The sequence below is a fragment of the Squalius cephalus genome, assembly GCF_949319135.1.
Source record: "Squalius cephalus genome assembly, chromosome: 23".
In the NCBI taxonomy this organism is placed as follows: Eukaryota; Metazoa; Chordata; class Actinopteri; order Cypriniformes; family Leuciscidae; genus Squalius; species Squalius cephalus.
Window position 1 is genome coordinate 8,044,689 of NC_137144.1, and position 27,533 is coordinate 8,072,221.

The following is a 27,533-nucleotide window of genomic DNA, read 5'->3' on the forward strand; positions in this document are numbered from 1 at the left end:
TGTCTGACCTTAAATACCTCAATTATGTTTTGATTCTTTTACTGAAACTTTATTCAGTCATAATAAAAAAAAAAAAAGATAAATAATTTTTTTACACTTCTTTTTCATTATTAAAGATCAAAAGTCTGGGTGTGGGACAAGCACAAAACAGCAATATTTGCATGTATAATGATGTTTAAAAAGGTGAAAAAATCATCGTAGACTACCGGTAAAAATTTCCTAAAGTACTTTCATTGTAAATTTAACTATGAAAGTGTTAATTTTTCAAAATTAAATGTTTTTTATCAAATATGATCAAAGGACATGAAAGTGCCCGTAGTCTAAGAATTGCCCATATATATATATATATATATATATATATATATATATATATATATATATATATATATATATATATATATATATATATATATATATATATATATATATATATATATAATTTTTTTTTTTTTTTTTTTTTTGTGTGTATTTTTGAGTCTAAATTTGGCCATAACTTTTTCTGTGTTTCAGCAAATGGAATCATTATTTTTATCTTATTTTGACACATATTTTGGGAAAATGCTTTAAAAATTTTCAAAAACTCAACAGTACACTGTGGGCAAATTTACTACCCTTTCGTTATGTTCGTGGCTGAAAACAGCCACTACTTTAAACTGCTGTAAAAACGTATCAGATAAATATTTTTTTCAATTTTTTTTGCATAAATCTATTAATCAACCTCAGTCCTGCTCAAAAATACTAAATGTTTTTTAAAAAAAATCAGGATTTTAACTCTATAATTGCCAAATTCGTAAATGATGTCACTGATTTGGGGAAAAAACACACACAAAATGACTCATTTTCAATATAAAATGTGATTGTGGACTGGATTTTTTTTTACCTTTTATCACAGTCTTGGACATGTCAAAGATTAGAAACAACATTGGTTTTGATGCATTGTTAGTTTTTGTGCAGCATCAGATTTTAACATTTACTGTTCGTGGCTGTTTTTGCCCCATTGACTTCCATTATAACCACATTTTTTGATTGCAAAGGCATGACACCATATAATCATGCATTTTTGATTTTTGGTGGTTTTCCCTGTTGGGAAGAGGTAAAATTTGTCATTTTTACTGTTGATAACCAGGTGGCACCATTAACCCTTTAGATAGGCCTGTGCAAAAAAAAGCTTAGTTTCTGGCTTTTACATGGAGTTATATGGAGTATAATAGCATAATAAAGTGTGTGTGTGTGTGTGAACTCACCTTGATGCGTCTGAGAAAATCAAAATATGCACCTCAGCTCTCAGAACTACATGGAGTAAACCAAAACAAAGTAAGTGTATTTATGCATCTGCTGCCTTTTGATGGTGAGAAATGCAGACTAAACAAAAACAAAGCAAGTGGATTTAAACGCGTGCATGCAAGCCTGCTGGTCATTTGATGGTGAGAAGAGCAGCAAGCAACATGAGAAAGGGCTTGACTTGTAGTGAAGTTTTAGAGATGATTATGCAGCCTGACCCTTCCAGCGAGCTGCAGGATGTATCGTCTTCTCCCTCTGACACCACAGACTCAGGAGAGTCAGATCCTGATTTGGATGTGGCACCCTCATCATCCTCTCTAGCTTCCACTGAAGGCGAGGAGGATTCGGAGGATCCTGGATCTGGGTGGATTGGGAGAAACGGCGAAGTGTGGTTTTCCTCCAACGCGGAGACAACTCCCTTTCTTTAGCCTGCCAGAGGCGTGACTCCAGGGCCGACGCGCTATGCCTTCGCAAGGGTCCAGAACATGGATTCCGTGTTCAATCTGTTTTTTACGGAGGAGATGATTGACCTCATTGTCAGCATGACTTGCGTCAACTCATACATGTTTGTACAGTCATACAAACATGTATGACTATGCCTTGTGATGGCATAGCGTGTCGGCCCTGGAGTCACGCCTCTGGCAGGCTGAAGAAAGGGAGTTGTCTCCGCGTTAGTGGAAAACTACACTTCGCCATTTCTCCCAATACACCCAGATCCAGATGTTTAAATCCACTTGCTTTGTTTTTGTTTAGTCTGCATTTCTCACCATCAAAAGGCAGCAGATGCATAAATACACTTACTTTGTTTTTGTTTACTCCATGTAGTTCTGAGAGCTGAGGTGCATATTTTGATTTTCTCAGACGCATCAAGGTGAGTTCACACACACAGACACACACACACGCACAAACACACACTTTATTATGCTATTATACTCCATATAACTCCATGTAAAAGCCAGAAACTAAGCTTTTATTTGCACAGGCCTATCTAAAGGGTTAATGAGTCCACCTGGTTATCAACAGTAAAAATTACAAATTTTACCTCTTCCCAACAGGGAAAACCACCAACAATCAAAAATGCATGATTATATGGTGTCATGGCTTTGCAATCAAAAAATGTGGTTATAATGGAAGTCAATGGGGCAAAAACAGCCACGAACAGTAAATGAGGGAGAAAAAGTTCAAATCTGATGCTGCACAAAAATTAACAATGCTTCAAAACCAATGTTGTTTCTAATCTTTGACATGTCCAAGACTGTGATAAAAGGTAAAAAAAAATCCAGTCCACGATCACATTTTATATTGAAAATGAGTCATTTTGTGTGTTTTTTCCCCAAATCAGTGACATCATTTACGAATTTGGCAATTAAAGAGTTAAAATCCTGAATTTTTTTTAAACATTTAGTATTTTTGAGCAGGACTGAGGTTGATTTAATAGATTTATGCAAAAAAAATTGAAAAAAATATTTATCTGATACATTTTTACAGCAGTTTAAAGTAGTGGCTGTTTTCAGCCACGAATATAACGAAAGGTAGTAAATTTGAACAATGCACAAGGGATATTATTACATTTATACAATTATATTTAACTCTGCGGGCCATTGAGAGGACACTGGTTAAGTCACTGGAAAAGACGCCTAGTTGGTACGACTGGGTCACAGAGCATTTTCTTGAAAAGGAACGTAGATTTTACTAGGGCTGTACTCAACCAAAGAAAATCTTGGTCGACTGAAGTCCTGAAATTGTCGACTAAAAATCGACTAAAATCGACTAAAAATGCCGTTAGAAAAAAAAACGTTAAATTAATTAGATGCGCTCTGTGCGCAGTACTTGGTAGCCTTGTTGTCCGCCTAAATGAATTATAAATAAACATAAACAACTAGTAGGCTATTTGCAGTATATTAAATCGTTTTTGACCTAATTATTTTGCACTGAAATGAGTCTGACACTCGAGTCTGTCAGCTCTGACAGCGCTGCATCACGTGCACCTGCGCAATATCATAGCTTATGATTTCCGAAAATAGTACTATGTTGTCAACTAGTGATATCATCACAAGAACTGTTGAGGAATATGCAACATAATTTAGACAATTATTTTTGTCATATGTTATAATAATAAGTTATAACTGTCAGACACTCATTTCACCGTGCATGTCCTCGCACCGAGCGAGGCTGAACATGAGCTCAGCTTCGCAGCTGAGACACAAATAGACTATTAACTTAAAGCTTTTACTCTTAATAAACACAAAAGGCACGTCCACTTTAATAAAAAAAATAATATTTATTAAACAAACCAGATCAAGAGCAGAAACGAAATAAAGTGCATAGCTGAAAAATAAAGCATCCTAGGCTCAAAACTAACACAACCAACAGCACAGCGCAATTGCGCATTAGGCTCCAAATAAAAAATAAAAAAGTTAGGTTATCACACTAAAACATTGAAATATGCAAATTCTGATATGTTCATAGCCTACTCAAAACAGACAGGGCAAGCTAACGCAGACAAGTGAGCTTACCACTTTTAGATGATATGTCATGTTTGTCGTCAAGCTGTGGAAAACTGTTGCTTGCAAACTTTGCATTCGACCTTTTTCCTGTTATCAATTTTAACAAAATGCTGCCACACTGTCGATTTCTTTGTTGTTGACATGTTAGAAGAGGACTGACTATTAAACGCTCTCAGAATTAAATAAATAATATTCAGCATCAAACCTTCTACGCTCGACGCTTTCTCTTGGGTTGAACTAATCCAAAAAAGGTGAAAACAAGGGGGGTGTTTTGAAGACAGACTGTTACAGTGAAACAAGGGTACTCTGGAAACAAGGGTACTCTGAAAACACCCCCATTAGCAGTTAGTGCTTTCCACCTGATGAAATGAGCGCGCCTCAGCGCGGCAAAACTGATGAAATAAACGCGGCAGAAAATCGACCAATCAGAATTTTGGTCGAACCAGAACGTATCGACCAACTAATCGACTAATCGACTAGGACAGTACAGCCCTAGAATTTACGTATAAATAAATGGACAGTTTTTATGATGTAGGCCGAAAATGAGCTTCCCCTCTTTGAAAGACCAGCAGCTGCCACTGGTATATGTGTGTCTGTCTGTCTGTCTGTCTGTCTGTTTAGGGCAAAGTTCTGCACGGTTCTTGTTTGTTAAACCCGCACACACAGAACACCTGACTCGTTATCTGACAGCAGCACTAATTTAATTCTGTGCTTGACCCGTTTAACATAAAGACTGATCTAAAATCTAAACCATACCTGCATTAACAAAATTTAAGTACGTCAAGTCACCTTTATACAATATAGATTATTTCCAAGCAGCTTTACAATGATAAACAGGAAAATTATGCATTTCGGCTGTTGTTCAGCTGAAGTCAGTTCAGTGTTGGTTCAGTTCCGTTGTAAAAGATCATCAATTATTAAATTAATTTCATCTATAAAGCAGCTCTACAAAAAAATTGTCATCGCCCAGCTCAGTTCAGTTCTCATACAAACAGCGTCAGTACAGTGACTGTACTACAGTCAGATCAATGATATATTGTTGAATATTAAGTGTCCCCATCAGGTAGATAAAATGGATGGAGTTTTATTACATGCGTCATAATCAGAGATGAAGGTGACTTAAGTTTTAAAAACATCAAAGGTGTAAATAAAATAATATATGCAATAAACATTATGCAATAAACATAAGCTATTTGATCTGTAGTCCGTCCAAGCCATTGATCCCTGCAATGCAACTGACAAATGTAAATCATTTTCCAACCATTATATCAAATATTAGTAGTTCATGTGCCCATATGCAGGACTCAAGTGAAGGGAGATCATCTGAATTATATTTAAGCATTAAAGTGTATTTAATAAATTAATGATCTGTAAAGCGCTTCATTTCAGATTAGTAAAATTGTTAGAATGTAAATTGTTACAATTACATTAAACATTAATTTTTCATCCCTGATTTATAAATTATGCTGAGTGTAGCCTAATTTATAATTTTACTAATTTTACATAATGTAGTTGTTCTGAAACATAATGAAAGCTCATTTAAATTACAGCAGACCTAGAGTGAGTAGGTGTATGTGTTGACATTTGGGTCAGTTGCACCATTTCGGATTTCCCAGGAAATCGCAACAAAATCATGCTAGAGTAAATAACGCTAGGTTCTCCGCAGAGGGCTGCGTTTGTCCAACCACACTATTAACTAAAAGTAAAGAGTGATGATTAAATTGTAGCTCTGAGTGATTTCACTGTGGAAAAAAAATGTCCAGGCTTAACTTTTTGGGAAAGGTACTTAAAAAACATTCAAGGCTTTACTAAAAACATTCAGGTCTTTTGGAGTGGTTTGAACAGATTTCTCATAAAATCATCTCTATTTAGAATAAATACTCTCTTTGGGATCCTATACAAATAAAATATTCCAGCAATCTGGCTTATTGGTTGCAAATGAGATTTGCCTGTAGAAAAAAACTAAACAAAATATAACTACATCAAATTATAATGGAAATTCAACTAAAGATGAGTAAGCAATTTGATGAAAATCTGCTGAGTACTATATGTAATTAATTTGAAATCTCAGAGTATGATGACATTCTGCATGTATGGCTTCTTGATGTTCTCTGGCTTCTCTGTCTACAGATGTACAAGAATCTGAAAGATAAACTGTCAGAATATCACAGACTGGTGGATCAGAGCAGCAGACATAGACTTATGGCCCGTTAACCGCCGCTCAGAATTTCCTTTCAGATGTTTACTTAGTATGAGTAATGTAGATGAAAATGACGTTTGTTGGTGGCGTGCAGTTGTTTGATGTCCCATGCTAACAATGTATGGAAAACATATTAACTCCATCAATGATTTGATGTGTGTCAGTTCAGTCTCTTGATAAGATAAAATGTGTATTTTTATAAAGACACTTAAAAACTTCTTAAACTTTGTATGTTGTTCTCTTGACTTAACTGGTGTGATTTAAATTAGGAATGCAATAAAACAGTTTTGTTTAATTAAGATGTGTAATGTCTTTACTTTATAACTTACTTTATAAACAAGCTGCAAAAACCACTCATTGAATATAAATATATAAAAATGTATGGGTCTAAATGTACACAAAAATTATGATTTAGTACGTACCACTGTTTGAAGTCACTGTTCAGTATGTTTCTGGTTTTGCTTAATTCTTTAATTCGCTCTGTCTATTTGACATGCATGTGTCAACATTCATTCATTAAAGGGCCACCCAGGTGCCACAGCAATAAAAATGACTGCTCACTGCTCCAGGTGTGTGTCCACGGTTTTCAGTGTGTGTATTCACTACTCACACTAATTTCACTAATTACACATTCACTAATGTGTGTGCACTAACTTGGACAGTTTAAATGCGGAGGACAAATTCTGAGTAAAAGGAAACAATACTTAACCTTCACGTCAGAAACAAAACAAACAAATTCACTTAAGAAGTCTGTGAAGACTTGCTTTCTGTCAGGATAATCTTTTATGCAAAATGGAAATACTTGCATGTATTTGTAACATTTACAGGCAAGTATACTCAAGTACAGTATAAGATGTAAGTTGTGTGTTGAGGAAAACGCTTCTCAAACACATTAAACAACATGCACATTTGGCAGTAGGGCAAGCCTCTTAGGTTTATGATTTACTTTGAAGCGCTTAAATATAAAGCACAAGATTATCCTCTCCTTTGGTCATTTTGACCTGAAATTCATTATTTTAATCTTTAAAAAAAATGTGTTCAGAGTGGTACAATATTTTGTCAGTTTTGTAGGGCTGTACCCTAGGGTTTTTTTTTTTTTGTAGCAAAATGTTAGTGTCTTAATATTTTAAACTGTTCCTTTTAACTTCAAAATTAGAAATATGCAAAAATGTTGACAAAAAAATTATATTTAGAGGTAGCTCAATCATATGGAAGATTGCCTATGTTAAGCTGTGCGGCGTTATTGTGATATGCAAGTAATATTAAAAGTTGCTGCAAATGAACTACATTTTATTGAAATCAGAGCAACACTGTCATGACAACAATGACAACAATCTCAAAAAAGCACAAAGTTTTCAACAATCCCTCATTTCTGATGCTCAGCAGCCAGTGTTGACTTTTTGCAGTCTGGATAGATCCGTTGGTGATCTTCCACCACATGAAGGAGAAACTGCAATTGTTCTTCAGAGTGTGTGAGATAGCCATTGTATTCTTGAATCAGAGCCACTCCTCTCTCGGCGTGATCATTGACTACTTTCATTGCATGGTTGCCTGTGCCTCCTGATAATCTGCTTGATTCGGCTAAAGTTCCGGGTCAATTTCAAGGAACGTAATGTAATTTTTTAAACCAAAAAATGTGTTCTAAACCCAAACAATAACCAAGGTGATCATTAATAGAAATATGTATTGATTCCATCAGGAAAGGTAAACCGGGTCATGGATGGATTCATTTGGATTTAGTTTCTACAATAAGTAAACTGAGATATGTATCTAAAATACATATTTAGGAATATATGGTGCATTAGATGCTTTTATGGAGATTTTTTTGGAATTTTACTAGCCAGGTACAATACCAAATCAAATGATCTGTTTTTACGAAAATCATCAAAATCTCAGAAAGTTTAAAGCTATTGAGCTACCAGTAATTATTATGTTACTGCCATAAAAATTGGCATGCTGTATTTTCTTATATAACCCACATAACAACATTGTTTCGGCCCAGATCCGGCCCACATCTGGCACTTGTGGAATGCGTATCTGGCCCACATGCAGCAGAGAATGACGGCCCTTGGGTGGCCCACTCCTGTTTGCCAGATCTCGGCCACAAGCAGGCCATAGCAATGCCACATGTCAGCCAAGAGCAAAGAAATAAACCAGAACTGGACCTTATCTGAGCCACAAAATCTGTGTATGTTAAATATGGAGTCATCTCAGCCTTAATAAGCCTGTAAACAACCAGAATCACTGAAGGAAAGAAGAGAACAGAAAAAGAGATGAGCAGAAACACAAGAACTACAACTGACTTCAGACACAGCCTTAGATGAAATCAACTGAAGAGAAAAGAAGACATTAAATCTCTGAAGATCTCAGCAGAGGAGGATTAAACAACTCCACAAACAGCATTACCAGGGGGCTGTTCCATAAAACAAGATTAGAGTATAAGCCAGGCTTATTTCGGTTAGTCAGACTTATTGTCGGTGGATTCTGTTTCATAAAGCAAACTTAAAATAGTTCAAACTCAGTTACCCTGGCAACTTATGCTGGGAAACTAGCCTGGTCCAGGGCAGGCTAACTGTCAGGCTAAGCCCCAGTTGTTACACAGATCCTCTAACACTGACCAACAAGAACACAATGATATTACCACTGACACTCTCATACCATTATTGGACTTTATTAACCACTATTAGTCCAAAAATAAATACACAGTATACAGAAAATCAACTTAAATAAGGCTACAATGATAAATTAGACAATATAGACCTATATATAGATAGATAGATAGATAGATAGATAGATAGATAGATAGATAGATAGATAGATAGATAGATAGATAGATAGATAGATAGATAGATAGATAGATAGGCCTAAATACAATATATATATATATACTACAGGTTTTCTTTTTTTACTGGCTGAATGTTTTGTGCCCAAGATTTAATTAGATTGTTTTAAAGATTTATGAATACATTTCTCTCTGGTTTTGTTTGGCAGCTGTTTATGATTAGAAGAACATTAGAACACAATCTGAAAAAAGCTTTGTAAAGCAGAAGTTAAAATCACAAAATTAAAAATAAATAATTACAAAAGCAGAGTATACATTTTAACTGGTAAGATGAATCTGAGCTTAGTAATTGACAGTATATTAACCTACATTTGATTTACCCCATTACAATAGTCACTTTACAGTTATTGCTATCATAAAAATATACACACAGGTTTAAAATTCTAAATAAGGCACATCTAATGTCCAAATAACAAATATTTTAGTATATATATATATATATATATATATATATATATATATATATATATATAATGTACTTTATTATGTCTTTCAATTCAAACACATTTAACACAATTATACAAATTGACAGTTCCTTTAAAGACATCATATTTTCCCCCAATAAATATTCCTTATTTTTCCTTCTACTTTTTTTCTTTTGTGATAATACCCACCAACACATAGCCTAAAAAAACACATGATTAGAACAATAACCAAAAAGTACATAGTTAGACACTTTTACATATGATTTAAGGGGGAAAAGACAAAAAAACAATAAATAAATAGTAATAAAAATTTAACATTAACATATTTATATCAAACTCTTATAATGACACATAATTCCTAATAGTTATTCAAGTAATATTATTTGAATATCAAATATTCAATATTAAATAAGTAAATAAATAAAATAACAAATAACTAGAAATAAAAGGGAGGAGGGTTATATAAAAATGTAGTTAATGTAGGCTAATATATATTCCTTTATTTTATGGAATATTCTTTAATTTTAGAGTTGCACATATCTTTTCAAAATGTATACATTTGCTCTTAATTTAATGTTATCCTCTCCATAATGTACTTTAGAAACTAAATCTACTCATTTAAAACTGGGGATTCTTGCTTTCTCCAAAAAAATATTGCATTAAAAGCTGTAATTCTCAGCATTCTAAATAAGTATACATCATCTTTATTAAGTAGCATAGGTCCTATACCCAAAACTATATTTTGTATCTCTATATATTTAGTTTCTTAAAAAAAAAAAATCTTCCCTGAATTATAGGCTATACTTCACTGAAGTACTTCTGTTCGCTATAAGTTCAGTGCAACTTATCCAACATCCTAAAGATAAATTATTATAATTAGAAGATATTTCTAGTGTTATAAAATATCGCATATTAATTTTCCAAGCAAAATGTATATTTTAGTCAGAATTATTGCGCTCCTATTTGGCGCGCATGCGCGCAGCAGCGTTCGTTCAAGATGAAAATTAGCAACAAAATGGATACATTTGCATGACTTTCGAACATTTACAGATGGAGAATATAACTGTAAAATGTAAGTTTTGCACTGAGGGGAAAAAAAAAACATGTTACAAACGCATAAAACAGCACAAAATATACGCTGTTGATGGTGGATCGATTTGATCCACGATCGACCTCTAGGGCTGCTTAAGAAACGCGTGCACACGCAATTATCTAGACTAGATAAACCTGGATCAAATTAGTGAGATTGCGTGAGGTTCAATTACCTTTTATGGAACCACTTTAGCCCCAACTCATTTGTTAGGCTCATTCAAGTCCGGTTTTGGAGTTTAATCCCCGCTTTTCTAAGCGTCTTTTATGGAACAGCCCCCAGCTTCTGACTTTATTTCTGTCAGACGTCTACAGAAGTTTTTATTGAGAATTAACAGAGGTTTAACTCGTATGTGTTTCATTTTAAGTTACCATAACAGTGATTAGTGTTTCCATTAGTTGGGCTCTTAATGAGATCCAAGGGTTGTTCCATAAAAGACGCTTAGAAAAGCGGGGATTAAACTCCAAAACCGGACTTGAATGAGCCTAACAAATGAGTTGGGGCTAAAGTGGTTCCATAAAAGGTAATTGAAGCTCACGCAATCTCACTAATTTGATCCAGGTTTATCTAGTCTAGATAATTGCGTGTGCACGCGTTTCTTAAGCAGCCCTAGAGGTCGATCGTGGATCAAATCGATCCACCATCAAACAGCGTACATATTTTGTGCTGTTTTATGCGTTTGTGACATGTTTTTCCCCCCCCTCAGTTCAAAACTTACATTTTACAGTTATATTCTCCATTTGTAAATGTTCGAAAGCCATGCAAATGTATCCATTTTGCTGCTAATTTTCATATTGAACGAGCGCTGCTGCGCGCATGCGCGCCAAATAGGAGCGCAATAATTCTTAAAATCGGAAAATTCGGAAAATTAATATGCGATATTTTATAACACTAGAAATATCTTCTAATTATAATAATTTATCTTTAGGATGTTGGATAAGTTGCACTGAACTTCAAGCAAACAGAAGTACTTCAGTGAAGTAGCCTATAATTCAGGGAAGTTTATTTTAAGAAACTATATGCCTATATAAATATACAAAATATAGTTTTGGGTATAGGACCTATGCTACTTAATAAAGATGATGTATACTTATTTAGAATGCTGAGAATTACAGCTTTTAATGCAATATTTTTTTGGAAAGCAAGAATCCCCAGTTTTAAATGAGTAGATTTAGTTTCTAAAGTACATTATGGAGAGGATAACATTAAATTAAGAGCAAATGTATACATTTTGAAAAGATATGTGCAACTCTAAAATCAAAGAATATTCCATAAAATAAAGGAATATATATTATTAACTACATTTTTATATAACACTCCCTCCCTTTTATTTCTAGTAATTTGTTCTTTTATTTATTTACTTATTTAATATTGCATATTTGATATTCAAATAATATTACTTGAATAACTATTAGGAATTATGTGTCATTATAAGAGTTTGATATAAATATGTTAATGTTAAATTTTTATTACTATTTATTTATTGTTTTTTGTCTTATCCCCCTTAAATCATATGTAAAAGTGTCTATGAACTTTTTGGTTATTGTTCTATTCATGTGTGTTTTTAGGCTATGTGTTGGTGGGTATTATCACAAAAGAAAAAAAGTAGAAGGAAAAATAAGGAATATTTATTGGGGGAAAATATGATGTCTTTAAAGGAACTGTAAATTTGTATAATTGTGTTAAATGTGTTTGAATTGAAAGACATAATAAAGTACATATATATATATATATATATATATATATATATATATATATATATATATATATATATATATACACTAAAATATTTGTTATTTGGACATTAGATGTGCCTTATTTAGAATTTTAAACCTGTGTGTATATTTTTATGATAGCAATAACTGTAAAGGGACTATTGTAATGGGGTAAATCAAATGTAGGCTAATATACTGTCAATTACTAAGCTCAGATTCATCTTACCAGTTAAAATTTAAAATTTAAAATTTGCTTTTGTAATTATTTATTTTTAATTTTGTGATTTTAACTTATGCTTTACAAAGCTTTTTTTAGATTGTGTTCTAATGTTCTTCTAATCATAAACATGTACTACAGCTGCCAAACAAAACCAGAGAGAAATGTATTCATAAATCTTTAAAACAATCTAATTAAATCTTGGGCACAAAACATTCAGCCAGTAAAAAAAGAAAACCTGTAGTATATATATATACAGTGCTATGCATAAGTTTAGGCACCCATGCTAAAGTTGACTAAAAAGAGGAATAAAAAATCATCTTTTGGAAATTGAACTTAATGCCTTAATTTAAAAAAATAGGAAAAATCCAACCTTTAAGAACACCAATTTTCTTTGTGAATGAATAATGTATCGTAAATAAATAAATGTTCTTCCTTAAAATACAGGGTGCATAAGTTTGGACACCCCTATGTTAAATTCCCATAGAGGCAGGCAGATTTTTATTTTTTTTACATTTATTTATTTACGATACATTATTCATTCACAAAGAAAATTGGTGTTCTTAAAGGTTGGATTTTTCCTCATTTTTTAAATTAAGGCATTAAGTTCAATTTCCAAAAGATGATTTTTTATTCCTCTTTTTAGTCAACTTCAGCATGGGTGCCTAAACTTATGCATAGCACTGTATATATATATATATATATATATATATATATATATATATATATATATATATATATATATATATATATATATATATATATATATATATATAATATATTGTATTTAGGCCTATCTATCTATATATATATATATATATAGGTCTATATTGACTAATTTATCATTGTAGCCTTATTTAAGTTGATTTTCTGTATACTGTGTATTTATTTTTGGACTAATAGTGGTTAATAAAGTCCAATAATGGTATGAGAGAGTGTCAGTGGTAATATCATTGTGTTCCTATTGGTCAGTGTTAGAGGATCTGTGTAACAACTGAGGCTTAGCCTGACAGTTAGCCTGCCCTGGACCAGGCTAGTTTCCCAGCATAAGTTGCCGGGGTAACTGAGTTTGAACTTTTTTAAGTTTGATTTATGAAACCGAATCTACCAAAAATAAGCCTGACTAACCGAAATAAGCCTGGCTTATACTCTAATCTTGGTTTATGGAACAGCCCCCCGGTGATGATGGTTACCTGTTAATGATTTTATAATCATCATGAAATAACTTGTTTCACTGATGTCTTTGGAATCTAACAATTGTGTTAATCCATTAATGTTTTCACATCACAAACCCTGTGTTACTGCAGCAAGAGATCCAGCAATATTATAACAATCAGTTAGAAGACTTTATCAAACATGAGCATGAAAAAGTCAGTTTAACATGACACACACAGACATCAACAATGGTGACAATAAAAAGTACCTTGCTGCAATGCATGCTGGGTACCAGCATAGTACAAAACTCCCAGCATGCATTGCAACATGAATAAATTATGCCGCTGAATTGTCCTATAATTTTGTTTGATTCTAAATATTTGCTTTTATTTTTTGCTGTTGTTTTTGTTATGAATTGGTAGCTTTTCAGTGATGTTCTGACTTGATCTGTTTATCTACATATTTGTGATTGTCACCATTGTTGAGATTCATACGCTGATTGTTGATATATGTGTGTGTCAGCATAAGCTAATTTTTTTATCTCATGTTTGTTAAAAGCTTTAAATATTGTTATAAAATTGCTAGATCTCATGCTGTAGAAACACAGGGGTTGTGATGTGAATAAAATAATGGATCAACACAATTGTTAGTTTTCAAAGACATCAGTGAAAGGTTATTTCATGATGAATATAAAACCATCAACAGGTAACCATCATGACCTGATCTCATTTCACTTTAGCTTTCTTTGCTGCTGCAAATGTGTTTGACAAACACACTGTCACAGCCATAGGCTATATATGATGTCTATGGTCACAGCCAGGGCCTGAAATTAACACCCGACCACACGCCAAATGCGGGTGAATTCTTCAATTGGCGGGTAACACTGTCAATCTACCTGCCACATTGGCAGGCAGCCAATGAGAATCGACCCTTCGCGGGGAGTTTGATTGACAGGCGATCTGGCCAATCATAATCCGCCGAATCCGCCTTTTTTTTTTGTCCGACAAAGCAGTCAGGACAGGAGAGTTCAACGTTGGAGGATTTGAACTTGAAAAAACGGAGTGTACTGAGTAAGCCTACTGACATCTTTCCGCAGTTAAAACTACATTCCTTCTTATGTTCATTCATGTTTATTTGATGCTATAAATTAACTAGAAGGAAGAGATGATCGGTTCACGAGCAGCTTTAACTGAGGCACCACAGCGATCTGTCAAGATACATTACAGAGCCACAAAACGGTATTGTCTAAATTTCTTTAAAAATTACCAAATTTTAACGTTGAGACTTTGTTTAATATCAAAAGTAACCTGGACTGTCTTGTCTGTCAGCATGTTGTCAGTGTCCTCTCTGCTGCGCGATGTGTTTTTCATTGCGTGAGATCATGGTTTGGCGTGAGCGCGCGCGGTGTAGCTTGTCGGACATAGCAACAGTAACTAAAGGGGCGAAGGTTTTTTTTTTTTGCAACTGTTCTTTGACATTCAAACGAAGTTGTATGTTTCGTTGGATTTTAGCTAAAAATGTGGCGGCACATTACTGGAGTAGCTAAAGAAAGCATCTGTGAAAGCAGCGCAGTTTGAGTGTTTCGGAACGTATGTGACCGTAGAGAAAGATGCGTCTTCTCTGACTAAGTTACGTTTGAATGTGTGAGTTGTATTAAACTGTTGGTGAGATGAGATGAGATGAGATAATGCAACGCTGACATAGGCTACAGTACAATGACAGTTGCACAGATGTTGTGTCCAAATGTCCGGTAGCCTACCCGGTAACTTTACCAGTAATAACAATATTAATTGAGTTCTGCTTAACGGTTCCTGAACGCTGTAACTAACAGCTGCCCAGCCATCAACACAGCCGCGTGTGATTTGTTTACATACGAGCTGCACTCGGTCTATATCTGTATTCTAAGAATTATTATTACTTGTATGGATCTCGTTAATAACTTGACAGCACTTAAATGTGTATTCTTACAACACTGTAAAATCCGATTAGTTCAGCTTACTCAAAAAAAGCATGCAAACCGATTGCACTTAAAAAACTAAGTAACGTGAAATAGGAATAGTATGTAGTACTAACAAGTGCATGTCTAGTAGTGTAAACTTACAAGAGAGTTCCAGTAACTTAAAACTAATTTGTATAGTATACTTGATCATTTACTTTAGATGTACTCATTTATGCTAGTTGTGTTAACTCTGATGTTTTCTGCATACAACTTGGAATTACTGAGTTTACTTTACTTCAAAAGCAATCCAGTTTACTTGTTAAAACCATGCAAACCGATTGCACTTAAAATAGCAAGTAAGCTTTACTCAAATAACTTAAGTGCTATCAGTCATCTATTATATATCATTGAGAATACTTTCACAATTTTACAAAGATAACATTTACAACAGGACAAATAAATTTAAGGCAATGATACAGTTCAAAGGTAAATTTATTGTATTTGTTTTCTTAACAACTGACACAGGGGTGGTCCACACAAGTTTGCATTGGGGTATACAATTTATGTAAATAGTCACTTTATGTTTTTACATTTTTTTGAAAAAAAAAAACGGAAACACTTTATAATAAGGTTTATTAGTTAACATTAGGTAGTGTGTTAACGAACATGAACTAACCATGAGAAATACATATAAAAATAAATATATTTGAGACCATACCCTGACTCCAACAGATTCTCAACAAACAGCTTTAACAATTCAATACATAACAATGACTCACTTTAATCAATAACACTTCGGAGACCAAACTTGGTATATAGAAGTGCAAAAAAAGTGGCTACATTCATTAACGATGGAATAGTATTTCATCGTTTAAGCCTAAACGATGAAAAAGCAATGTCTCTAAAACACATACATTAGAAATGACAGATTCTTAATGACAGATTCTTAATTTTTTTTAATTCTGTCAGTAATTACTCAACCTCATGTTGTTCCAACCCCGTAAGACTTTTGTTCATCTTAGGAACACAAATGAAGATATTTTTGATGAAATCTGAGAGGTTTCTGTTCCTCCATAGACTGCAATGTCATTGCAACTTCCAAGGCCCAGAAAGGTAGTAAAGACATAGTTAAAATAGTCCATGTGACTACAGTACTTCAACCTTAATGTTATGAAGCATCAAGAATACTTTTTGTGTGTAAAACCCCCGCCATTACGACATTATTCAACAATCTCTTCTCTTCCACGTCATTCTCCAACACTGTTGACGTAGTGTAAACATCCAGCGCTTCTGGGTTCTACGTCAGATTGAGGCTTATTATTGTCTGATGCTGGTCATGTGTGATGCTGGCCAATAATAAGCCTACGTTCTGACATAGAACCCAGAAGCACTGGGATGTTTACACTACGTCAGCGTAGGAGAATGGCGTGGAAGAGAAGAGATTGTTGAATAATGTCGTAATGGCGGGGGTTTTTTGCGCACAAAAAGTATTCTCGTCGCTTCATAATATTAAAGGAGTCATGACCTGCAATTTTCACTTTTCCACGAGAATCAATGTATGTTATGATTGCCTAACGATTATACACTGGCCGGGAAGCCGATATTTAAAAGTGAAGCGTTCGTTTACCCCAGGGTTCATAAACCAGCGCGCGTGCACGCGCACTCAAATACGAGATTTTGATTTCAGCCCCGACTTGACGTCATGACGGGGCAGGATATACCATATATGGACACCGCAGACCTGCCGCAGGAAGTGCGCCCTGGCGCCCCTCCTCCCCTCATATTCAGTCGAGAAAGAAGCAGAAACGTAGTGCACACTGAGTTGCTCTGTTGTTGACTGCCAGAATCAACATGTAAATGTGTTTTCTCTCCCAAGAACGGACCAAGCTGTCAGGGACCAGTGGATTAAATTCATTTTTAATGACGCGGTTCCTACAACCCTTCCCACTGGCTTAACGTTATGTGTCTGTGCTAACTAAACATTTTACGCCGGAATCCTTCACAAATTTGAGGCAATATCAGGCGAAGTTGGCATCGAAGCTCGGGAAAAAGGGGCCATTTTCAACAATCAGACACTTGCCTGCAATTGAAACAGTAAGAATGTGTTTTTATTGCTCTACTCTGTGTAACAAACAGCAGCCAACTGCTAATGCGGCTATTGTATGCTAGCGGGAGTATTAGCTTCGAGGTAAACATGGGGAATGGCTGCTAACGTTACTTTGCAAACAACAAATGACTGAGATCATCATGAATTCGGCTATTGTATATTGATTGCCTAACGCTTATATATGAGGCGCCGTCTAGTTTGTGTGTGTGTGTGTGTGCTCGCGTCTCATGAGTATGTGCGCGAGTTTGTGTGTGTGTGCTCGCGTCTCATATGAGTATGTGCGTGGAGAGTTCATATACATGTATGTGTGACTACTTAGTATGTATGCAAGCGTGTTTCATATATGTGTGCGTGAATGAAGTTTGATTTAAGCCCTAAACGGCGCCTCATACTTATACACGGTCGCGGCCAGGTCGGGTTCATTCATAATTTGCGCCATGATGTCATTTTGTAATGATATGCTAAAGCGTCACCTGCGCTGTCAACCCCCTCCTTCCTGCCACCAATCAACGCGCCCCTCATTTGCATTATTAAAATGACTGTCCACGACAGCCGAAATATCACATCAGATCTCGCGAGACAATAATGCCTTCAGAAATAAGGGTCTGAGGAGCTCTGTGTTTATTTTTTTTCCACTTTTCTTTTTTAGAAGGGCCTGAAAGACTATAATACAGCAGTAGGTATCCAAGGTAATACTAGGTCATGACTCCTTTAAGGTTGAAGCACTGTAGTCACATGGACTATTGTAACAATGTTTTTTTCTGGGCCTTGAGAGTTGCAATGACGTTGCGGTCATTGGGGGGTAGAAAGCTCTCAGATTTCATCAAAAATATCTTTGTGTTTTGAAGATGAACGAAGGTCTTACAGGTTTTGAACGACATGAAGGTGAGTAATTACTGACAGAATTTTCATTTTTGGGTTAACTAACCCTTTAACTTGCTCATGAACTAATGGGCTGACAATTTTAAACAAGTGGCTTAGTTTCCCTTTTATTTTTCTATCAACTAATCTAATTCCACTGTCATAAACAAATGTAATCTAATGCCAAACATCATCAATCTTGCACATTTGATTACTCAACAAGAGATTGTTCAGATGTTGCAGTTTTGGTGAGAGTTTGTTCTGTCTCAAAGCAAGCATCAATTTCTGAATGAAGTTAAAAAGTATTTTTCATGTCTTTTGGGTAATCCAAATTTAAAGCATAAAACAGACCAAAATAGATGCAAATTGCCTGAGGCAGGTTCTGCAGATTATCCATTACAATACCTTTCTCAACAATGATGGCAGTAGACACTGGGCAAAGGTAGAGTTTAGAGAGGGAAGTTGTTCTTCATCAATGACAGTCAGCACCCCAACAGATAGTTGTGCCCAGGCTTCATCAACATCACATACCTGAATGAAACCAAACAATAAAAATATTACAACAGAGAAAAGTGAAAAGGCATGATCTATAAATTATAAATTAAAATTTAATATTCCTCAAAAACCTTAATTTCTTTTTGACTGAAGAAAGAAAGATATGGACATCTTGGATGACATGGGTGTGAGTAAATTATCAGGAAATTTTTATTTGAAAGTGAACTAATCCTTTAAGATTACAGTCCACAGTTAAAGAGTTTATCAACAAAACCCCACAACACTTTAGACAACAGCTAGATAGATTGTAAGCAAAACCATGATAAACTCAGAATATTAATACAAAATTAAGGCTGCAGTAAACTCACCCCTGTTTTCATTTTCTGCATAAGCTCATCTAATTTCTCTCCAATGCTTCTTGAAGACTTGAAGATTGTGACAAAGCGTGGTGTGTAGCGATCCACAGCACCATAAAAGTTACTCTGCAGTCTGCAGATCTGTGGGGACTATCCTGTTAAACTCTGCAAACACCTACAACACAGGCCAAAAAAAAAAAGGCATGGGACAGCGTGGAAATCTTTCAATGAACAATTATTCATAATTAATAATTGATTTTTCTGATCTTTATAAAAAATATCTTTCAATGCATGGTCAGGCCAACAGGCCAATCAATTCTAAAGCCAAACCTAAACAAAATGTGGTTTATAATGGTGGAAAAGGGTATGAATAAGTACTTACTTGTGTCTCTGTAAAAAGAGCTGGCCACTGCTCCATCTGCATCCACAACTTCACGTCTTCGCATTGAGAAGGTCTGGTCCATCTTTGATGCAGTGATAAAGTAGTTGAGTAAAAAAAAAGTCAGCATAAAAAAAAAAAATCACTTTTACAGTGCTTTCATTACAATCTGAATTAACTCAATTTAAAATAATAATAGTTTAATGCTGTTGTGAAATCACATACTGTCAAAAAGCATCACATACTTCATCTCTGCATAAGCTGCAGATTACATTTAACTGTAGATGTGCGCCATTTCACCAGATTTGGAACCTTAATAATTAAACCAATGCCAACAGAGGAGAATGCATCAGTGAAAATGGTAAAATAGAAAACCATAATTCTTACATTTGGGAGAAATAAATCGCTTTTCAGGCATTCCAGGAACTGTTATGGTACCTGATAGTTTTATGCGCAAAAAAAAACAGGCCAAACCATATTCTTCAAGCTCTAATTATCTCAATTATTTGGTAACGTTAGACATTAAGGAAATCAGTAAAAATTAGCGACAGACATTCGACAGACAAAAAAAAAAAACATTCACACAAAAGTCGCATGCTTGATTACTCACCTTATTATTATTCCAAAAACGTAGCGAAGCGCCAGATAAAAATGTAGGTAGTCTGTCAGACTGTCAAAGTCTTTCCACATCTGCAAACTTGGCGCCGAAAATGAAATACGCACAGAATCTATTGCGCATGCTCTCACAAGTGCCACTTCTTCTTCTTTGTTTTTTCTGCACATTAGGCATGCTTTAATTCACTGCTGCCTCTCACTGGTTTAGTAACGTCATTGCATCCTTTGTTGTTACTTGCTTATTTCAAGTAAGCGTCACTCAAACGATTGAGTAACTTGTTATTTTCACCCTGCAATTGACTGTAACTCAACAAAACCTAGTAAGAAGTATGTATTTTATATTACTGAGTAAAGTTTACTAAGTATATGTGAGTCAGGAAAGCTATTGGATTTTACAGTGAAGTTAAAGAACAAATGTTTGTGCAAATCCTTTTTTGAAAAATTGGCTGGTAAAAAGTCACTGTGGCGGGTGGATTTTTAAATCCACCTGCCACAGTGGCTGGTGGTCAAAAAAGTTAACTTCAGGCCCTGGTCACAGCTGCCAAAAAAAGACAAAAGATATAATAAGAGTTAAGAGCCCAACTAATGGAAACACTAACCACTCTTATGGTGACTTCAAATGAAACACATTAGAGTTAAACCTCTGTTAATTCTCAATAAAAACTTTTGTAGACGTCTGACAGAAATAAAGTCAGTCTGTTTAGTAATAAGTGAAGCTGGTAATGCTGTTTGTGGAGTTGTTTAATCCTCCTCTGCTGAGATCTTCAGAGATTAAATGTCTTCTTTTCTCTTAAGTTGATTTCATCTGAGGCTGTGGCTGAAGTCAGTTGTAGTTCTTGTGTTTCTGCTCGTCTCTTTTTCTGTTCTCTTCTTTCCTTCAGTGATTCTGCTTGTTAACAGACTTATTAAGGCTGAAATTACTCCATATTTAATATACACAGACTTTGTGGCTCAGATAAGGTCCAGTTCTGGTTTATTTCTTTGCTCTTGGCTGACATGTGGCATTACTATGGCCTGCTTGTTGTGGCCCAGATCTGGCAAACAGGAGTGGGCCACCCAAGGGCCGTCATTCTCTGCTGCATGTGGGCCAGATCCACATTCCACAAGTCAAGTGCCAGATGTGGGCCGGATCTTGCTATGTGGGTACATTTCAAATTTTGTTAGCTAATGAATGTATCCAGGCTGAACAACCACCATGTAGAACAGGGCCGGAATGGGACAAAATTTCAGGCTGGGAAATCTGTAGTAAAACCATGATTCATTTTCGTAAGGGTTCTGTTGTTGTCTGCCCTAGTTCCCTCTAAATCAGCGATGGGCAAACTCGGTCCTGGAGGGCCACAGCTCTGCAGAGTTTAGCTCCAACCCTGATAAACTCTCCTGCCTGTAGCTTTCTCTGAAGACAATGATTAGCTGGTTTCAGGTGTGTTTGTTTAGGGATCCAGATAGATAGCAACCATCGAAACAATGATAATTCAATGTTAATGTGTACATTTTTGACTCAACATCACTTTTGTTCCCACAATTAATGTTGAATTTTTTTTTAAAGATTTCATCCAAAAATCAATGGTAATGACATCAATGTTGCAATGTAAAGTTGGTTCAACATCATGTTTGCACTCTCAGAAAATGAAACACAACTATAACTGACTTAAAGCCACACAGCCTGAAATCAACTGGAAATAAAAGAAGACTATAAAATCTCTCAAGAACTCAGCAGAAGTTCTTTTTGACAATTAACAGAGGTTTAGATGTTGATGGTTTATTGAAAATGTTTGGTAACCATTATGTTGATCAGTGTTTCCTTTAGTTGGGCAGTTTGACTTTTATATGAGTTTGTGATGTTTGCAACAGTGTGTTCTAAAACACATAATTTACTGCATAGAAATAACGAAACAAAGATAATCAGGAGCAATAGTTTTGAGCGTCATAAGAAACTAATCTTACCACTGACCAAAGGTGGTAATTTGTTATTGTTAAGTTCTATTCACAAACAATACTTTCTTGCCACAGATCAGCCATTCTGACATCTTAAAAAACATTAAAAAACGAGTGTTTCGCCTGATTAACGTTGTTTTTAGTTTTCTTTGCAACTAAACACACATAAAAGCCAAGAGTCAAACTGTCCAACTAAAGCAAACACTGATCACTGTAATGGTGACCAAATATAAAAAAAATATAAAAAAATAAAAAAATTCTGCTGAGATCTTGAGAGATTTATTGTCTTATTTTATTTGCAGTTGATTTCAGGCTGTGTGGCTTTAAGTCTGTTGTAATTGTTGTGTTTCATTTTCTGAGAGTGCAAGCATGATGTTGAACCAACAACACATTGTAACATTGACTCAATGCCATTATCATTGATTTATGGATGAAAATTTGTGAAAAAAATTCAATTGGTTGAAAAAAATTCAACATTAATTGCGGGAGCAAAAGAGATGTTGATTCTGTGCTGTGAACATTAACTGCCACCTGGGCGCTTCAAATCCATTCTCGAGTCTCATCCCCAGTTAAATCCCCGGAGTAAAATGAACACCACTCAGTGTTTATATGGCCACCAGCAGGGTGTTAAAAGCAACACCGGAGCAGTGTTAGAGTAAAAGTGATTCATTGAGTGATGATTGAATGTTAGTGATAAACATTTACTATTAACAAGCAGAATCACTGAAAGAAAGATTCACTGTTTTAAATGTGTGATGTAGTTGGGCTCTTGATCCTTGACTTTTTAACATTATCATTATTATTCTGGTTGGTGTAATTGCATGTTTGTAAAGCATATTTGTTATAGCAAAGAAAGCCCAGCAAAAAATTAATAAGGTTTAATAAGGTAAACATTTTGATGGGTGCAATCAACATGTAGGCCTGAATCAATGATCTCACTCAAAGAGATTTGACCCTATGGGTGATGTGTTGTTTTTACATTATTATTTAAAGCAGCCATGTAATTTTATAAGTGTTTAAACCTGTTATATCTTCCAGACACACACACATCAAGAATCAACATATGATCTCAACAATGGCAATCAAACAGATAAACAGAGCTTTGAACATCACAAAGCAAGCTACTAAAAAGTAACATCAAAAGAGCAAAAAGAAAAAAGAAAATAGTCAAATTAACAGAAATTACTAAGGGAATTCAGATCATAATTTATTCATGCCGCAATGCATGCTGGGAGCCATGGATTAATTTTGACTGGTGCGCCCAGAAGGCACTGCAGCATATTTTTTATTGTCACCATTGTTGAGATTCATACACTGTAAGTAATAGAGTAGATCAAACCTTTTTAAGCAGAATAACTTTTGAAAAACCTTCAGATTAAGATAATTAGGCCTGTTACAATCAACTAGATAAATTTATTTCACCTCTAAAGTCAGTTTTTAACACGGAAGAACATTAATGAGGTTAAACCATAGCCACCTATAAACAACCATATTTTTTTTCTTGGCTTTCTTTGCCATAGCAGTTTGCCATTTGCCTTATAACAGCCAAAAAAAAAAAAAAAAACACTATGCTGAGTAATCAATGGTCAAGAGCCCAACTAAAGCAAACACTGATCTCCATAATGGCGACTTAAAAACGGACTCTTGACTCTTTCCTTCAGTGATTCTGTTTGTTAACATCAAGTGTTCATCAATAATTGTCAATCGACACTCAATTAATCACTTAATTATCTCATTAACTTTAACACTGCTTCTTGAGTGTGGACTCAAAGGCTACGTTCAGACTGTCAGTCCAAATTCGATTATTTGCGTATCCGATTGGATCAATCGGATTTCAGCTTTGATCACCGAAATAAATTATATTTTAAAGTATATTCAAATAGAAAACCATTATTTCAAATTGTAATAGTATTTTACAGTACAACAGCTTTTTCTGTGTATTTGATCAAATAAATGCAAACTCGATGAGCATAAGAGACTTGTTTCATGTCTTGTTTCTATATCATTTGTGATGGGAAATGAACTAACTAAATATGTTATATTAGGGATTATTTTTTGCCCCAGAGAGTTACACCCCTTATTGTCTGGGGTTTATTTTAACTCTTTATTCAGTATAGCTTATGATGATTGTACTGGGGGGTTGGCAATATGTACTGTAAGGACTATTTTACACCAGGGTTTCCCTTTATATAGTACCACTTATTGCAACTGTACTGGGGCGTTAGAACCCACTTTTAGGACTCAGGTTGATCAGACCTGTGGCCTCTCTAACACCTCTTCCAGCAGCAACCCAATCTTCCAGTGGTTTCCCATCCAGATGAAGACTGGGCTCAATCCTTCTGAGCTTCGGTGGGAGTGCAAGCGAAAGCTTCAGATTGATCGCTGCTGGCTGGTGCTTCAGGTCTCCTCACCACAGCTCTCTACAACCACTGATGGTTGCAACAATGGTGACAATAAAAACAAATTAGCTTGGGAATTAAGGATGAGTTTTGTATTATATATGAAGCCACCCATCATGCATTGCAGCATGAAGCTTTTTTTGTTTTGGTCGTCACCGGTGTTGTGATTCATATGCAAAATATTGATGTCTGAGTGTGACTGTATGTTTAATTTGTGTTTAAACTGACCAGTTAACTTCATACATGATTTACTGTGACTGTATGTCATTGTATCAGCAGCTGCACAGTTACTGTATTTTAAACAAAATAACACACAGCATATCATCAGTGTTCTCTTACGAGAGGTTCTCTCGTACTTTACTGCGTAAATCTTACGCTAGGGGAAAACCTCTTTTCCACGAGATATTGAAGCCAAAAATTATCCTTAATTTTGCAATAATGTAAAACGCATTGCAGCAGCCTGCAGCCATGGGCGAGACAGCTTGCGCGCCCATTGGCTGCTCTGCGGCAACTGCACCAGCCTATCGAGAGAGGCCCCTCATGACGTCGTAACCAATGAGGGCGCTTCGCGCCCAATGCGTCATGTCCCGCCAAAAGAGGGTGGGGCTCGACTATAAATATAGCCTCGAGAGGCTGGTTTGACCAGTTTTTATCTCTTCAAGCGAAGCTTACGCATCGCTGGATCCAGGGAGGAAGCCGCGCCGTTTGAAGAAGCACTCAGCGGGATTAGCGCCATATCTGAAGCTGCTGGACGACAACTCGCCGCCTTCAGTCGCCGTTCCTGCTCACGCTTTCCGCCGTACATATCCTTTTTACTGCTGTGTGTGTTCGCCACCGCGACACACATTTTTCTCTAAAAGAGCACGAGCGTCTTTTTCAAGATGCCTCGTACATCCTGTGGCTCATGCCAAGCTCCACTCAGCGACGGGGACCACCATGTCATCTGTGTTTCCTGCCTGGGTGAGGATCACGCAGCTCTCGCGCTCGCTGACGGCGGCTGCCCTCACTGCGAGCTAATGCCGATGGTGACTCTGCGGACTCGCCGGGCATTTTTCTCCGAGACTGCGCCTTCGCCCGCTGCGTTGCCGCGCCGTAAAAAGCGCCGCGCTCAGCGGGTCCCGGAACCTCCTCCATCCCGCGAAAGCTCGCCGGTGCGCCCGCTAGCTTCGCCGCCTGCTTCACCCGAGTCTCTCGCTGCCGGTCAGCGGCCGCGGTCTGCCGCCGCTTCCGCCATGGAGGACTGCGAGGAAGCTGTGTGTGAGGAGGACGACAGCTGCTCTCTCCTAGCGTCGGGCAGTGAGGATTGGTCGAGCTCCGCGGACCTCGCACCGTCTTCTCACCGGCCCCCTGGGAAAAGAGCCAGCATTGAAGCGGAGCTTATGCGTCTGCTCGAGCAGGCCGTCGAGAGCCTCGGCCTTGAGTGGTCGACGCCCCAGCAGCCTGCACACAACCGTCTCGACGGCTGTTTTCTGCAAAGGGACCGTGCTTCGCAGCCTTCAAGACCAGCCCCCTTTCTTCCTGAGCTTCACGAAGAGGTAGCTAAGTCTTGGAACGCCCCCTTTTCAGCCGGAGTGCGTGCTCCCGTGTCCGCGGCATTCTCCGTAGTTGACGGTGCCAAGGAAAAAGGGTACCACTCTCTCCCTCCCGTCGAGGAGGCGGTAGCCGCCCATCTTTGCCCGCCCTCCGCTGGACGGCGCGCTAAGACGGCGCTGCCATCCAAAGCCTGCCGTACCACGTCAGCCTTGCACGGTCGCGCTTACACCGCCGCCGGGCAGGCTGTTTTCGGCGCTCCATTCTATGGCCATTCTCCAGATTTTCCAGGCCAACCTTCTCCGAAAAATGGATGAGGAAGGACCGGAAGCTGTGAGCCTTCAGGATTTGAGAAGCGCGACGGATCTCGCCCTTAGCGCTACTAAATCCGCCGCGCAGGCCATAGGGCGAAACATGGCCTCCATCACCGTGGCTGAGAGACATTTGTGGCTTACGCTCTCGGAGATGTCGGACTCAGAGCGCTCCGCGTTTCTCGACGCCCCCGTCTCCCCCGCTGGCCTCTTCGGATCCTCTGTCAAGGACTTCGCAGACAGATTCGCTGAGGTTCAGAAGACATCGCAGGCAATGAAACATTTCCTGCCCAAGCGCTCAAGCTCCGCAGCAGGTCGCTCAAAACAGCCGTCTGCTCGCAGCTCCCAGCCACAACCATCAGCTGCCGTCGCCCACAGCACCGTCAGACCCGGGATCAGAGGCCGCGTTCTCGCTCCACCGGCCGCCGCCCCCCGCCGCGCGGGCCACGGCCGAAGATTGTGATAAAGCCCGAGGCCCCTAAGCCTTCCTAACCAGCTTAGGAAAGCGACGGTGTTCGAGTCCCGCTGCGGCCGGACTCCCACCGAAAATTTTCGCTCGTCCAGTTCCAGTAATTGCGACTGTTCCAGTGTATTCTGCAGTAAACAAGTCGGTAACACAGCCCGCTTGCCTGCACACAAACGCCGTTTTTACGGCGACCCAGATAAATCCCATAAAGAGTGTATTTTCTGGTATTCCGGCCACGGCCGACGGTGTTATGAGTGTAATAAAAATGCCCACTGCCCAGTGCACATTACTACACACAAACACGGCCCGCCACACACGGCCTGCACAAATAAAATCGACTCATGTCGATTGTGCACCAAATGTAGTGATTGTGCCCACGTCCCAGTGCCCACAAACACTACACACTACATGTCTCACGGTTTCTGTAAAAACGAAACCAACGCACATACAGTCTGCACAAACAGACGGTGTTTTCAGCGTTTTGAATGGGCCCGATGTCACGCGCCCTCATGCGCTTACAGACATAATAAACCCCGCTCGCTCCCCGCTCGCTCTCTCCCAGAACACCGCTGTAAGAGAACTGAGCGCGGGCAGGCTGCCCGCTGTGATCAGTGCGCCCCCAGTCTCATGCGCTGCAAGCGCGGCGTTCATGTTACGGCACACCGGTGCTCTCTGCCCGCCACTAGGCCGCGACCAGAGCCCGAATAT

General features: G+C 37.3%; 1 protein-coding gene and 1 long non-coding RNA gene across 3 annotated transcripts in view; one reads left to right on the plus strand and one right to left on the minus strand.

The window, feature by feature from the left end:
* The window catches only part of nup160 (nucleoporin 160), a 115,443-nt gene extending 109,158 nt beyond the window's left edge, over positions 1-6,285 (plus strand). For both annotated transcript variants that reach the window (XM_079860179.1, XM_079860180.1), the window contains exon 35: positions 5,919-6,285. In XM_079860179.1, coding sequence (XP_079716305.1) covers positions 5,919-6,002 — 84 coding nt within the window. In that variant the 3' untranslated portion in view covers positions 6,003-6,285. The remainder of the gene's footprint in view (positions 1-5,918) is intronic.
* A 12,310-nt stretch (positions 6,286-18,595) lies between these two features.
* On the minus strand, positions 18,596-20,228 carry LOC307151861. The gene is made up of 3 exons (XR_013819937.1): positions 20,180-20,228; positions 19,573-19,654; positions 18,596-19,365 (listed from the first exon to the last, which is right to left on the minus strand). It is a non-coding gene; the product is annotated as an uncharacterized lncRNA (long non-coding RNA).
* Positions 20,229-27,533: the final 7,305 nt, after the last annotated feature.